This window comes from Manihot esculenta, chromosome 5 (assembly GCF_001659605.2).
Source record: "Manihot esculenta cultivar AM560-2 chromosome 5, M.esculenta_v8, whole genome shotgun sequence".
In the NCBI taxonomy this organism is placed as follows: domain Eukaryota; kingdom Viridiplantae; phylum Streptophyta; class Magnoliopsida; order Malpighiales; family Euphorbiaceae; genus Manihot; species Manihot esculenta.
The window spans coordinates 23,946,176-23,958,330 of record NC_035165.2 but is presented as its reverse complement, the minus strand read 5'-3'; the positions used below and the strand labels follow the sequence as shown (position 1 = coordinate 23,958,330).

Here is a 12,155-nt window from a genome sequence, read left to right as displayed (position 1 = left end):
TGAAAAAACATCATTCAATTGGATATCTGTTCGATCAAATCTGACCAGAAAGAAACACAACAGACCATCGTTTTCATCCCTTGAGCAAAACTCAAAATATTGATGTATAAATAATTTTGTCATAAATTCCAAATAATTCACAATAAACCGAAAAATCATGGTGTTTGCCTATAGCATGGAGCACGAAGAGCCACATGCCCATTTGTACAAGCATTGTATAAGCTGAAACCAATTCCATGGCTGGCTGCTGGGTGACAGTTTCTGGCAACTCATTTCCTTGGACATTTGAAAATTGAAATGATGAGAAACCATATTTCACAAGTCACAATAATTTAAGACTCATCATTCACAGGGTCACTCTGAAGAAGCTGATGGATATCACGTTGTAGCATCTCCATGTAATCCTGCACGAGCCAAAAATAGTCCTCAGTCTATGCACAAACATGACAAGTATGAGAATGATACAGTGTTCAAAGTGGAAGAATAAAAAATTATGTTGATCAAAATAAGTAAAACTAACATTGACTAGATCCGCATTGTTGCTCAACTCGTGCACAATGTCCAGCGATCTGCTCTCATTCCCATTCAACCTCCCTGCATTTTCAGCTACAGCACGGAAAATATCTCCAGGTGCATCGGAATGTTCAATTCTGTGAGCCACTTCCTGGAGGTCAATCTAAAGCCACAAAACAAGGAATCAGTCGCAACAAAAAAGATTACAAATCCCTAGTTGAAATAAACCAATAAAAAAATTAATCACTTCCTGAGCTTGAGAATCCTGATTATTTCACATTCAAGGCATATGGCAAGCAAGAAAAAGATAACCTTTTACTAAAGTCTCGGTGCTTAATTTTTCTTTTTCAATGTACAAACCTGAACATTAGGTTTTTCATTTTCACTTGATCTACTCTCGTTATACTGCAGCTGGGGTTCAGGTTCTACAGGAGAGAATGGCTGAGTAGATGACCCACGACCAAGAACCTGGGAAACTACCGGCATCATCTGTTGGACCATCCTTGAAAGATCAATGCCACTGCCTTGGCCACTTCCTAAACCTGAGAACATGTCCCCAAGGTCTTGGCTTTCGACCTGCTGAGCAATTTGGCTGACAGTACTCATTATCTGGGGGTTCTGAGTGAGCTGTTGCAACATATTCCTCAAAACATTGGGAGAGCCAACCCCAGTTTGCTCAGAGACACCTGCCAATAGACCGTTCAAGGCAGGGCTATGTATCACCTGAGACATAACACTAGAAGAATCAAACTGGGAAACTGAACCTTGCTCTCCCAGTGGGATATTCTCTGGGTTCCTGCCAAGAGATGGAGGTCCTTGACCTGAATGCATCTCATTTGCACCCACCCTGTTTGTACCAGAGCTACGAGATGCAAGAGATTGTAAAAGCTGTTGACCAATCATTCCAGTGTTCAGGTTCTGACTGACAGGAGCATTGCTTGTTCCATGATTGCCACTTGGTTCACTCCTCACTACAGATTTTGGCTGCCTGGTTTTACTCTAGTCACATCAATAATAAAGACTTTAGTTTTATATCTTGTATTTAATTGCACAGCAACAAAAATAAATTCAAAACTTTCAAGTAGAAGTTCGTAAGGATTCTAGTCTCTAGTCTCATAGCATTTGTAATACATCTGGTCATCACCATTTTTTTTTTTAAAAAAAAAAAGAATAAGAAAAAGAAAAGCCAAAGCATATCAATCACGAATTTGATAGTCAAATGAGGACAAGCAAAGCTACCAGAGATAGATTCCTTCCACTGGTTAGTGGTTACAACTAATCTAAATAGATAATAGAATAACAGTTCTACAATAAAATGGATAGCACTAACAGCAAGCTGTTCTGAAAATATCCGGGACTTGATTATAAAGAAGATACAGTTTTAGGACTACAGAAGTTGTTATCCATGATAAAAATAAAGATGTACTCAATTTGTACCATCCGACAATCATATTTCAAAAATATGAAGTCTCATCCTTCCTCCATTGATGGGAAAATATAATCATCCAGTAGCCACATATTCCCTCTCTCATCAGTTGGTGAGTCAACAAGCTAATGTAACAAATAATGAATAAAACAAACCGTGTAAAGACCAAGAGCACTATCCTCCTGCATATCTAATAGATGCTCAATTAAACCAAATAGAGCCAAATCTTGGGCACATAAACCACTCGTATTTCACATAGCTGGGTTTTAGCAGATAAACAGTGATATTTTTAGTGAGTTCAATAAATCAATTAATAAATAAAAGAAATACCTTGCGTTCCAAACTCCCCATCCCCAGTCCAAGTGGAACAGCTTGAGCCCCTTCTGGAACCTCAGGCTTCTCACTGGAACAAGGGGCATTTTTTGAAGACTCTTTTGACTTTAGTGAGGTTTCTCCATTTGAACATCCCACTGAGCAAGATGAGACATCGTTTGAGCTCAAAAGACTCTCTGTAGCCTCCTCATTACTTCCTCGAACATGATCATTTTGATTCTGGTTGTTCTCAAAAGTTTAGCATTGGCCAAAATTAGCCAACAAAAGAACAATGCACAAAAGATACCTTTTGATCAGCCAACAAAAGAACAATACACAAAACATACCTTTTGATCATCACCTTCAGACGTTAGCACAGGTAAGGTCACTGCAGATTCCCCTGCCCCATTGATCACCATACTACTTGGTTGTTCGCTGCTTGCACCATTGCTTGCACCAGAACTAACAGAGCCTGCATAGAGAGGTAATATTTGTTTAATTCTAGGTACTTTCTTATCAAACATCCTTTTCACATGTAGAAATATAAATATTATTAACAGCTTGCTACCTGATGCATGCTGGTTTTCTCCTTGCATGGTACCAACAAGATTTCTCAGCCGTGAATTGACTTCAGCTATCACAGAGGATAATGATGTAGGATCAGATTGAGGTTGCGAAATAGAAACACCTAGACCAGGTTGTGCAGCATTTGAAACAGAAACAGCAGCACCAGTAGAATGTGAAGGCACAGCTGCTGCAATGACATTTCGCACTGGTAGAACCCTCACTGAGCCTGAACCACCAGAACCAGTACCATTGCCCCGCTCTCCTTGTGTCCCCTCCCCATTACTTGCCCGGGTACCTATGGCTGATACAACAGGTGCCAGTGAGGTACCTGAAAATAGACACCGTCAAAAGACTCAAAAGGCAAAGTGTGATTAGAAATCAATTTGCTTTCTTTGCTTACCAGCATGTATATGGATATTTACATTCCTTGGCGCACTACCAATACCAACATGACTGAAATTCGTTGGATTCGGTTGTAGAGCAGAGCCACCAAAGATGGAATTGGCTTGTAGGGGAAAAGGCTGGAAAAAAGAATTGAGGAAGTTACATTTACATGCCACCAAATTATAGAAAGAAAAATTATGACAAGTTGACAACTAGAAAGAAGTGGCAAGGTACAGGAAGCTGACAGAAAAGTATAGTTACTTATGAACCAATGCTTTGTTGGAATTGATGAGATTTTCCCTTAGTTTATGGGATAATATTATGACAAAATGGTGTGATTGATTAACTGATTAGCATAATCATTGGCTTTTTAACACTTGTATTAAGGAGTGTTTATGGGATGTCATGCCACATATATCTTGTATAACACATAACAAATATGGACTCTTATGAATTATGATAAGACACAAGTGAACAAAATGTAGCTCTTTAAGGCTTGGTATCCATGGACTGAAGCTCTTGATGGCTGAATCATGTAAATCCTTCTTTTATTGTTTTCTCCTATCTTTTTTATCATTCTAAATTTCAACATTTTGCTTTAAAGGGCAACGCTAAATATTATAATACAAAGCAAACAAGTCCCATAACATGCAGCGTATTACAGTTAGAAAAAAAATTTTACAATATCCAAGACTTGCCTATCACCATTTTTCTATCTGAGAACCAAGGCTTAGAAAGAGATGAGCTTCCCTTTTAAAAAAACACCCAGACATATTATGAAGTGACTTGGTCAAGACACAGCTGTCTCTTTCCATTTTCCACCACAGTCCACAATGGGCATTACATTTTCAACTATTAGGAAGACAAGTTAGACACTAAACTAATCACATTGATAAATTGTATAATACTTCACAAACCTGGACCATTAAAGGATTAGGTCCTGATGGAGATATATAAACCGCAGGTCCAGGATTAACAGAAGAATCAGCCTGCAAGTTGCCACAAAATAATTACAAATGACATTTAATCACAACTAACCAAAAGCAGAGAGTAATTAGTAGACATACAGGAGATTGTCCCATTCGCAGCGTCAAGATTGTCCGACCAAGCTCCAAAAGAAGAGAACCTACATGCTGCATAGCAAGGCCTACTTGAGCTGATTCTGTCTGAATTTGGCCCCTTATAGATGGATCACTAGAAGCTCCATCTCGTTCCAAGCATTCTGCAATATGCTACAAAGTTGCAGCATGTTACAAGTAACATATAATCAGATAATAAAGTTTTCCTGAAAAAAGAAAAGGATCTGTTCATTTTAACCCATTGCATAATGATGTTGCCCTCCATAATAAGACGTCTAAATGCAAAATTATTGCCTACAAATTCACAAGGCAGGCAGTTGTTAAGTTTTACACCTCAAGCCTAGTAACAAAAAATTCACCAAAGTGGCATAAACAGAATACTACACATCATGTATCACTTGTAGCAAAAGGCAGGCATTGCTATCCTATATATTGTTATCACTTGGCATAAAGCAGACTTAGTTCTGTCAGTAAATTTGTCATATCTGATATCACCATTCACCAAGCACAAAAGCAAATGGCATGGCTAAGCAGTAAATGATAAAGCAAAAGCATTTAAATCACTGCTCCAGATCCATAACCAAATAACGGTAGTAACATATGGCACCAAAAACATTGAGAACTGCATGCATAAAGGCAATTTCAGATATCAGCATCAATTGCTTCAAAAAGAGGAAAAGGGGGAAGGAGAAGGGGAGGGTGCTGAGAGAAAGTCTTCAGGAAGCAGATCTTACAGATAATGCAGTGACCACATGACCACCGAGAAGCTGTTCTGCATGTCGCAGAATGACGGTCAAGGCTTGCAATCCCTGTACATTAGAAGGTAATTCTACCCTTGGGGCATCTCTTGTGCTGCTTGAAGATGTATTTGGCTGATAACCTAGATGAAGCAAAATAAGTTATTTTCAGCAATTTTCAAGTGCAAACTATGAGATAATGCCATTTTGATCATCACCATTTTGTGCCAGTGCCTGCTCCATACGAGTCATAAACTCGGAAAGTGTACTCAAAGAATCAGGGATTGGCTGAAACAAAAATGAGAACATGATGTTAAAAATAATAACGAAACGAAGGTATAATAAATCACAAGGAGAACACATATTGAATACTGTATTACCAAACGAAGCGAAGGAACAGGTACTGCTGCAGTCACTGGAATTTGCATGACTTGGGGAAGTGATTGAAATGGCTGACCAGGAAATGCCTGCCCAGATTGTGTTTGATTTCCTACATGACTCTGTCCACCAACATTACTTCGTAATGCATCTGCTGTTTCATTTCCTTGAGGAGTCTGACCACTAAAATTTGGCTGCAAACAACATTAAAAACCTCTTAATGTGTCAATAGACACATACAGAGAAAAATCACTTTATTATTCTAAGACATATATTCTCAAATGTGTTGGATTCACTATAAGTTCTTACATTCAAGATTGAAAACTAAAATCTATCAAGGGATTTTCTAATCTATCAAATGCTACCTTAGAATCTTATGAAGTGAAAATACAACAGGATTTAGGCTCTCATAATGTTTATCCATGTTTAGCTTACCCAAAAATCAATGTTGGAACAGATGTTTAGCTTAAGAATTTGTACAACAAAAGATTGTAACAATTACATTGAACAAAAAAAATGAAGTTCACCATGATCATGATTCCATTTTACTGCATGCAAGTCAAGGTATCATATGAAAAACAAGAAACCAATTAATATTGTGTTCCTGATAATCAATAAATTAAAGTATTTTAAATCAAATTGTTTGTTCAAATTTCAAACAAACTCCAGTTTCCTTTAGGATAACTATTACCTACCATGGTAGAGGACTGCATTCCACCAATGCTATGAGCTGCGGTCTGACCACCAACGCCAAAGGAGTTCAGAACTGCCCCAATAACCTAGATAACATACATGGTATATCAACATGCATATATATTTAGCACAGAAGTGACTGGACCTTTAAAGACCTTAGACCTCACGAAAAGAATAAAAAACGCACCCGAGTGAGATCTGGAACAATGCCTTCACCTTGATCGCCAACATTAAAGGTCCCAAGAACTACACTATGTGATATTTGCCCAACACGATTTTGGGGGGTGCCAGCACTAGGATCATTTCCTACCAATTTGAACAAAACCAACAGTACATAAATTTAAAAGAGATAGCTATTGATTTAAAGGGAACATTTTTCTTTTTCTTTTTGGGGTTTGGGGGGGGGGGGAAGAGAGAGAGAGAGAGAGAGAACGAAGGAGGTTTAATGTAGATTGTGGAATAACCAAACTAATTTAAAATCATGTACCTCGAGTACCATTATTTGCATTTGTGTCACCAGAGCTTGTATCAGTCGAAGGTTGCGACTGCGTTGGCTGCCTTGCAACTAAGTGCAAGGTATGCCCATTCTCCACTTCTAGAAACAGTCAAGGACACACTAAAAGAAAAAATAGCAAATGTATACCAATGCCCCAATATCTGAGATGAACCATGTCATAGTTGCAGAAACAAGAATAGACAGCCTAACTACTGGATAATAAAATGCATTGACACAATCTTACAAACATGAAATTTTATAACCTATATGATGGGATACGATATTCAGAAAGGTGATGTTCATCCTTCAAAACCTTTCCACGGAAAATCAGTCTTTGCTGACCTACTGGAACACCAATTTCATTAGCTATTTTCTCCTTGAATGCTGCAACTAGCATCTGAAATATTCATGATGCAGCCATAGTAGTTAGAATTGTAGAAACATAACTATCTATATAATTCTTAATAACAAGTGCCCTTTAAAAAATGTCCCCTTTGATATGCTTAAAACTAAAACACGAGGCATACTAGTTTTTCCACAAGATGCAGATGCAAAATGCATGAAGTAAAGATATTATACAAAACTGCCAACGCTAAAGCTGCAAAAAAAATATAAATAAAGGCAGGATTTTAGAAATTTTGAGAAGAAAAACAGAACAAGCATCTGATGCTTACATTTTTATCCACCTGAAAACTGTAAATTTGAGAATCTAGAGTCTTGATATTCAGTTCTACAGTTGCATCCGAACTTTCTCCAGAAATGTTGCTTGTACTAGAACCATCATTGGAGTACTGATTTGCCATGATATCTCAGCAATTGAGGGCCTAGAATACAAAATCACACAACAAAAAACTCTATCCAAGTAAGTAAACTATTCCCCACATCTGGAAATTAAAATCTCAAAACATCAGGGCAAAGAAAGGGGAGGTAATAGACATTAATGATTAACCATAAAAAAAGCAATACAATCAGTCATTAGGATGATTGACAAAGTTAAAAGCAAATGCAGTATTCAGTGTGGGAAAAATTAGCGGAGAGATTTGTTTAAACATGGATCCATGTCTCTGCAAAATCACTCACCAATCTGAAAGGAATCAAAACGACAGTTTTCCAACAGTATCTGTAGATTCAATCTATGGTTCACTGAATCTTCATTGAGCAATTATTCATATAAGCAATGGCCTCCATAATCTAATTACCTACCCATTGATTCATTTTACAAGAAACCATAATAGAAATGATAGAGTTTACAAATAATACCATGCTATCATGAAGTCACGCACGCCAACAGAAACATAGTCGACTTCTGAGTTTCTACTTCAATATTTAGCATTTGTTCTATGTCTTAGATAGCATGAAGACGAAGGCGATACTTAGATATTCATTTAAAAGAAAATCTTGTAAAAGGTGCAATCATTCCCAATATACATACATCTAACTTTCTGATCACTCGATTCACACCTCTTTCACCCTTTCTTTTCTCCTTTTAAAATAACTCAAAGAACTTTGCTAATCATATAAAATTTGGAGCATTCCAGCAATTCATAATGAACAAGAACAAATTTTTCATGTCATTGAAAAGGTCCAAAGTGTTTCCACGCTAAAATGACAATCAATTGCCTGCTTCTTCCAAAATGCCGCTTGCCCATGACTCCAACTATGACAAAAAAAAAAAGACATGTATAGCAAAAATTACATAATCCCCAAAAAAGAGGGATCGATTTTGATTTCATCCAAAGCAACAAGGTAGTATTAACTCGGGCAGATTATATCGAAGATGAAGAAAGGTCGCATTTGTATAAATTGATTCTAGGGTTTATAGTAATGAACATTTCTAGATACATAAGAATACAAAATACAGAAAAATAAGCAAACATGAAACTAAACCTTTGCTTTTTCTCTCCTCTTTGGAGAACCCGAAATTGAAGACGAAGATTAGATATTTTGATCGCCGAAAGGATGACTGCTGGGGGGCCGACTTCGGGTGGAAGCTACTATGTTTTCTGGATTCACCGATGTTTTGGCCTACGGGCGCGCACACCGGTTTAAGCTTGGCTTTAGATTCGAGAACAATCCAGACCGAGAAACGGAGTGTTGACGGAAGTCAGGAAGCAGACGACATCGTTTGCTTTATGTAATTGTATGTTTTTGGGACAGCGTATTTTAGTAACGGTGTTAAGCGAGTTGGTCTGATAAAAAATTAAGCAAGTTGCTTGTGGATTTGGTTTGCTGGTCCGTTCAAGGATAATTCGAGTCGGTCTCGAGGCAAGAACTTGATCGCGTCATTATTAAAAAAAAAAAAGACTAATAATTAACTTTTCTTATTATGAAAAAGCTTTATTTGTTTTAAAAAATATATTTTAGAAAAATATTTTTTATCTTTTTTAATATTTAGATACTCAAAATCATTATTTAATGAAAAATATTTTTTAATTAAAAAATTAAATTATTTTAAAGAAAATTGCTTATATTTAAAGAAAATTATTTTCTGTATTTTAAAATTTTATTAATACTTTCATAAATTTATTAATATATTTTTTAAATTAAAATAAATAATAAAAATTAAATTATTTTATTAAAAAATATTTTTTATCAAAAATATATTCTAAAAAATTTTTATAAAAAATATTTAATAAATGCAAGTTATTTTCATTAAATAAATAGGAGTTTAAAATAAAATTATATTTATATTGATTTTGAAGTAAAATGCTTCTAAATATTATTTATTTATTATAAAAAAAACTCACAAATTTATTCTAAAAGGAATGTCTAACGATAGAAGAAAATGGAAAGAAGAATATGAGAGAAGCAAGTAGAGAGAATCGTTGATAGGTTCATTTTTGTTCGGAGTTCTTCAATGGTTTTTATTTTTTTTCTTTTGTTTTAGTTTTTATTCGTTTCTATTTTTCATTACCTTCAAGCAAGAATGACGCTCCAAAACTCATGATTGCCTTAACTGTGGATGGCAGTACTGACTTTTTTAGTATTGATTTCGTCTTTTGATTTTATAAGTTCGCGTTCTCTCTTCACGAGAGTTAGTTGTTTGGTCAAATTGGTAGCTCCATTTGGTTGCTGATGAGGTTTCTGATTGTTGTAATGCCAATATTCTAGGACCGGTCTACTACGTCTAGGGGACTATGCTCCCATTGATCGCTCAGCCATCGGTTCTGTGGTGTCTCCTCCTCGTGCGTCTCTTCTTTTTGGTGTGCTGCCTCCTTTCAATCTTCCTCCCCACTTTTCAAATCCGTCATACATATTTAGTTTGGACTCTGCTTTTCTTTGTTGTTGTCTTTGATTTACTAGCTTTGCGGCTCTCCCTGCTCTTTATGAATTATGACGGCTTGGTATTGGTGATAGGAACGGTAGCTCCAAGCAGCACTTCGATTCTTGTAAATATTATGTGTATTTTGAGCTGAATAATTTAGGTTGGACTGATTATAGATTTTGGATTAATTCATGATTACTTTGACTTATTTTCTTTGCTCTGATTTAGTTAGTCTGAATTTAGATCCTAAACCAATTTACTTCCTTTATACTTTACCTTCCAACCTCTTAAATGTATTTATACATTGTTAAAAAAAAAATGTCTAACTGTTCATCCAAAACTAATTCCTTCAGGTTTTAATTAATTAGTATTCAGTACATTTTAGACTTAAATAAATTTATAGTAAAGGTAATATTTTATTTATTTTTATTTCTTCGAATTACATAATTTTATATTTTAACTGTTTTATTACATTAAATAACGTTAATTTAAGATAAATATTAATTTAATGAAATACTTCATACAAAAATAAATTATTAAGATAAATGATATTGTCGCTGTAAATGTTATTCATTAAATAACATATATTATTTTAAATTAGTAATAAATGATAATTTTTAAGCAATATCATTATTATTTTTAAATTATAATAATATTATATTAGTTTCTAAAAATATAATTTGTATATTAATTTGTTATGAAAAATATTATTTTAATATATTAAATTTTTTGAAGTTTTACTTTATTAAAGTAAAAGATCTAACATAAACACCACATTATTTCATAAATAAGCTATTACTTTATTATTTCATAAATTATTGATTCCTTAAATTTTGAAAATTAAAATCTTTTCTCCACTTAAATCATTCCATCCAAATAATACAATATTTTGTTAATTAAAATTAATTTGTATGGTTTAATGAGCAAGAAAATATTGCCGAAAGCCTAAATTACCATTAAGCCTTTACTTCGCACAAATCGGAGCTTCTCCTCTCCACTTTCTCACATATACTATGTATGTGTATATATGTTTATGCATTCCATTGAATTTATTGTTATAACTAGCCTTAAACTCGCATGCAGTGTCATTTTAACAAATATGAGTACAAATTAATTTTAATATAAAGCAAAAGAAGTAGACTATTTTATAAATAGAACGAAACTTTTAAATGACATTGTATATAGTTAAATTTTAAGTTAATTTTATAATATATATATATATATATATATATATATATATATATATATAATTATGTAGAGTTTAATGGTAAGCAGCAATTTTCATAAAATTAAACAGGTAATTTAAAGTCACAAAGGATGCTCTTAATATAATAACTTGGTTTGCTAACAAAGGAGAATTCAATTTTTTTTTTTTTCAAGAGTTAGCATCAATGATCATATTGTTAATAAAAATTCTAAATCTCCTAAATATTTTGAATAGCACACATGGCAAGATCTTTTCATATTCTTATATTTCATTTGTAAAGCTGCATAGGAATTCTGCTGGGTCAATGGTGGGTCTTGCGTTTAGCTTAACTAATACTTGAGAATAACTAACTTGTATATGGTCATTTCTTTGTAGTTGCAGTTCTTCAATTCAAATCCATAAACAATCTTCAAATAATCAATAGCTTGAGAAGTTGCATGTTGTTTTGCATCGTTCACGTTTACACAGTTTGTTCCAAAATAAATCTACTGGTGTAATACCCGGCTAGAGTCCGGCATCGGCATTCTATTTTCCGGTGGAATCTCGGATGTCGGAATCCTCTAGAAGGGGAAGATTTATGTTTTTGTAAAGGATTTGAATATGTTTTAATGTTTTAAGTACAAAAGGAAATGAGTGTTTGAAAGAAAAGAGCCAAAGAAGAAATGCAAGGTTCGACCGCCGAAGGTGAGTTTCGGCCGCTGAACATGCATGAGTTGTGGTTTCACGTTAGGCCGCCGAAGGTGGTCTGGCCAGCCACCTATAAAAGGCCCTAGGTCGGTGAATGGATAAGCTTTTCTTTCCATTCACAGCCAGAGGTGAGACCATGATCTTCCTTGGGTGATTTTCATGTTTTCTTCAAATCTTGCAAAGTTTTGATGGGTTTTATGTTGTTTTGAAGCTTTTGAGCAAATTAACCAAAAGTTTTGAAGTTGGAGACTTTGAGGGAGAGTTTCTCCATATCTCCACGTTGGGATCGTTTATCTTCTTGTTTGTAAGAGGTAAGTGAAGATCCTGAACTTCTTTTCATGTTTTATGACGGTTTTATGAAGTGTTTGGGTAGAGATGCATGTTTAGGGTAAGTTGAGGTTTTGGTTGATT

The 12,155-nt window shown here is 34.8% G+C and overlaps 1 protein-coding gene across 3 annotated transcripts; it reads right to left on the bottom strand.

Moving 5' to 3' along the window:
• On the bottom strand, window positions 1–8,679 carry LOC110615094 (ubiquitin-like domain-containing protein CIP73). Of its 3 annotated transcripts, XM_021756800.2 has the most exons (18): window positions 8,473–8,672; window positions 7,260–7,409; window positions 6,865–6,982; window positions 6,577–6,684; window positions 6,277–6,395; window positions 6,092–6,175; window positions 5,399–5,590; window positions 5,237–5,306; window positions 5,016–5,161; window positions 4,270–4,434; window positions 4,120–4,191; window positions 3,219–3,339; window positions 2,820–3,146; window positions 2,599–2,723; window positions 2,270–2,491; window positions 874–1,512; window positions 521–676; window positions 1–404 (listed from the first exon to the last, which is right to left on the bottom strand). In XM_021756800.2, the coding sequence occupies exons 2-18, from the start codon at window positions 7,386–7,388 to the stop codon at window positions 333–335; spliced, it is 2,865 nt and encodes a 954-aa protein (XP_021612492.1). In that variant the 5' UTR covers window positions 7,389–7,409; window positions 8,473–8,672; the 3' UTR covers window positions 1–332. The 3 variants fall into 3 exon arrangements, with proteins under 3 accessions (XP_021612492.1, XP_043812706.1, XP_043812705.1); XM_043956771.1 differs by lacking the exon at window positions 874–1,512 and having other exon boundaries at window positions 8,473–8,679; XM_043956770.1 differs by lacking the exon at window positions 8,473–8,672 and having other exon boundaries at window positions 6,865–6,930; window positions 7,260–7,390.
• Between the last annotated feature and the right edge of the window lie 3,476 nt (window positions 8,680–12,155).

Bases quoted from the DNA above. Each gene is read 5' to 3' on its own strand.
- LOC110615094 (XM_021756800.2), bottom strand. From the start codon at position 7,388: ATGGCAAATCAGTACTCCAATGATGGTTCTAGTACAAGCAACATTTCT. The intron at 3,340-4,119 runs GTTTGTGAAGTA...TCTTTTTTCCAG, and splicing joins CTAATCCTTTAATGGTCCAG to CCTTTTCCCCTACAAGCCAA. The intron at 677-873 runs GTTTGTACATTG...TTGTGGCTTTAG, and splicing joins ATGAAAAACCTAATGTTCAG to ATTGACCTCCAGGAAGTGGC.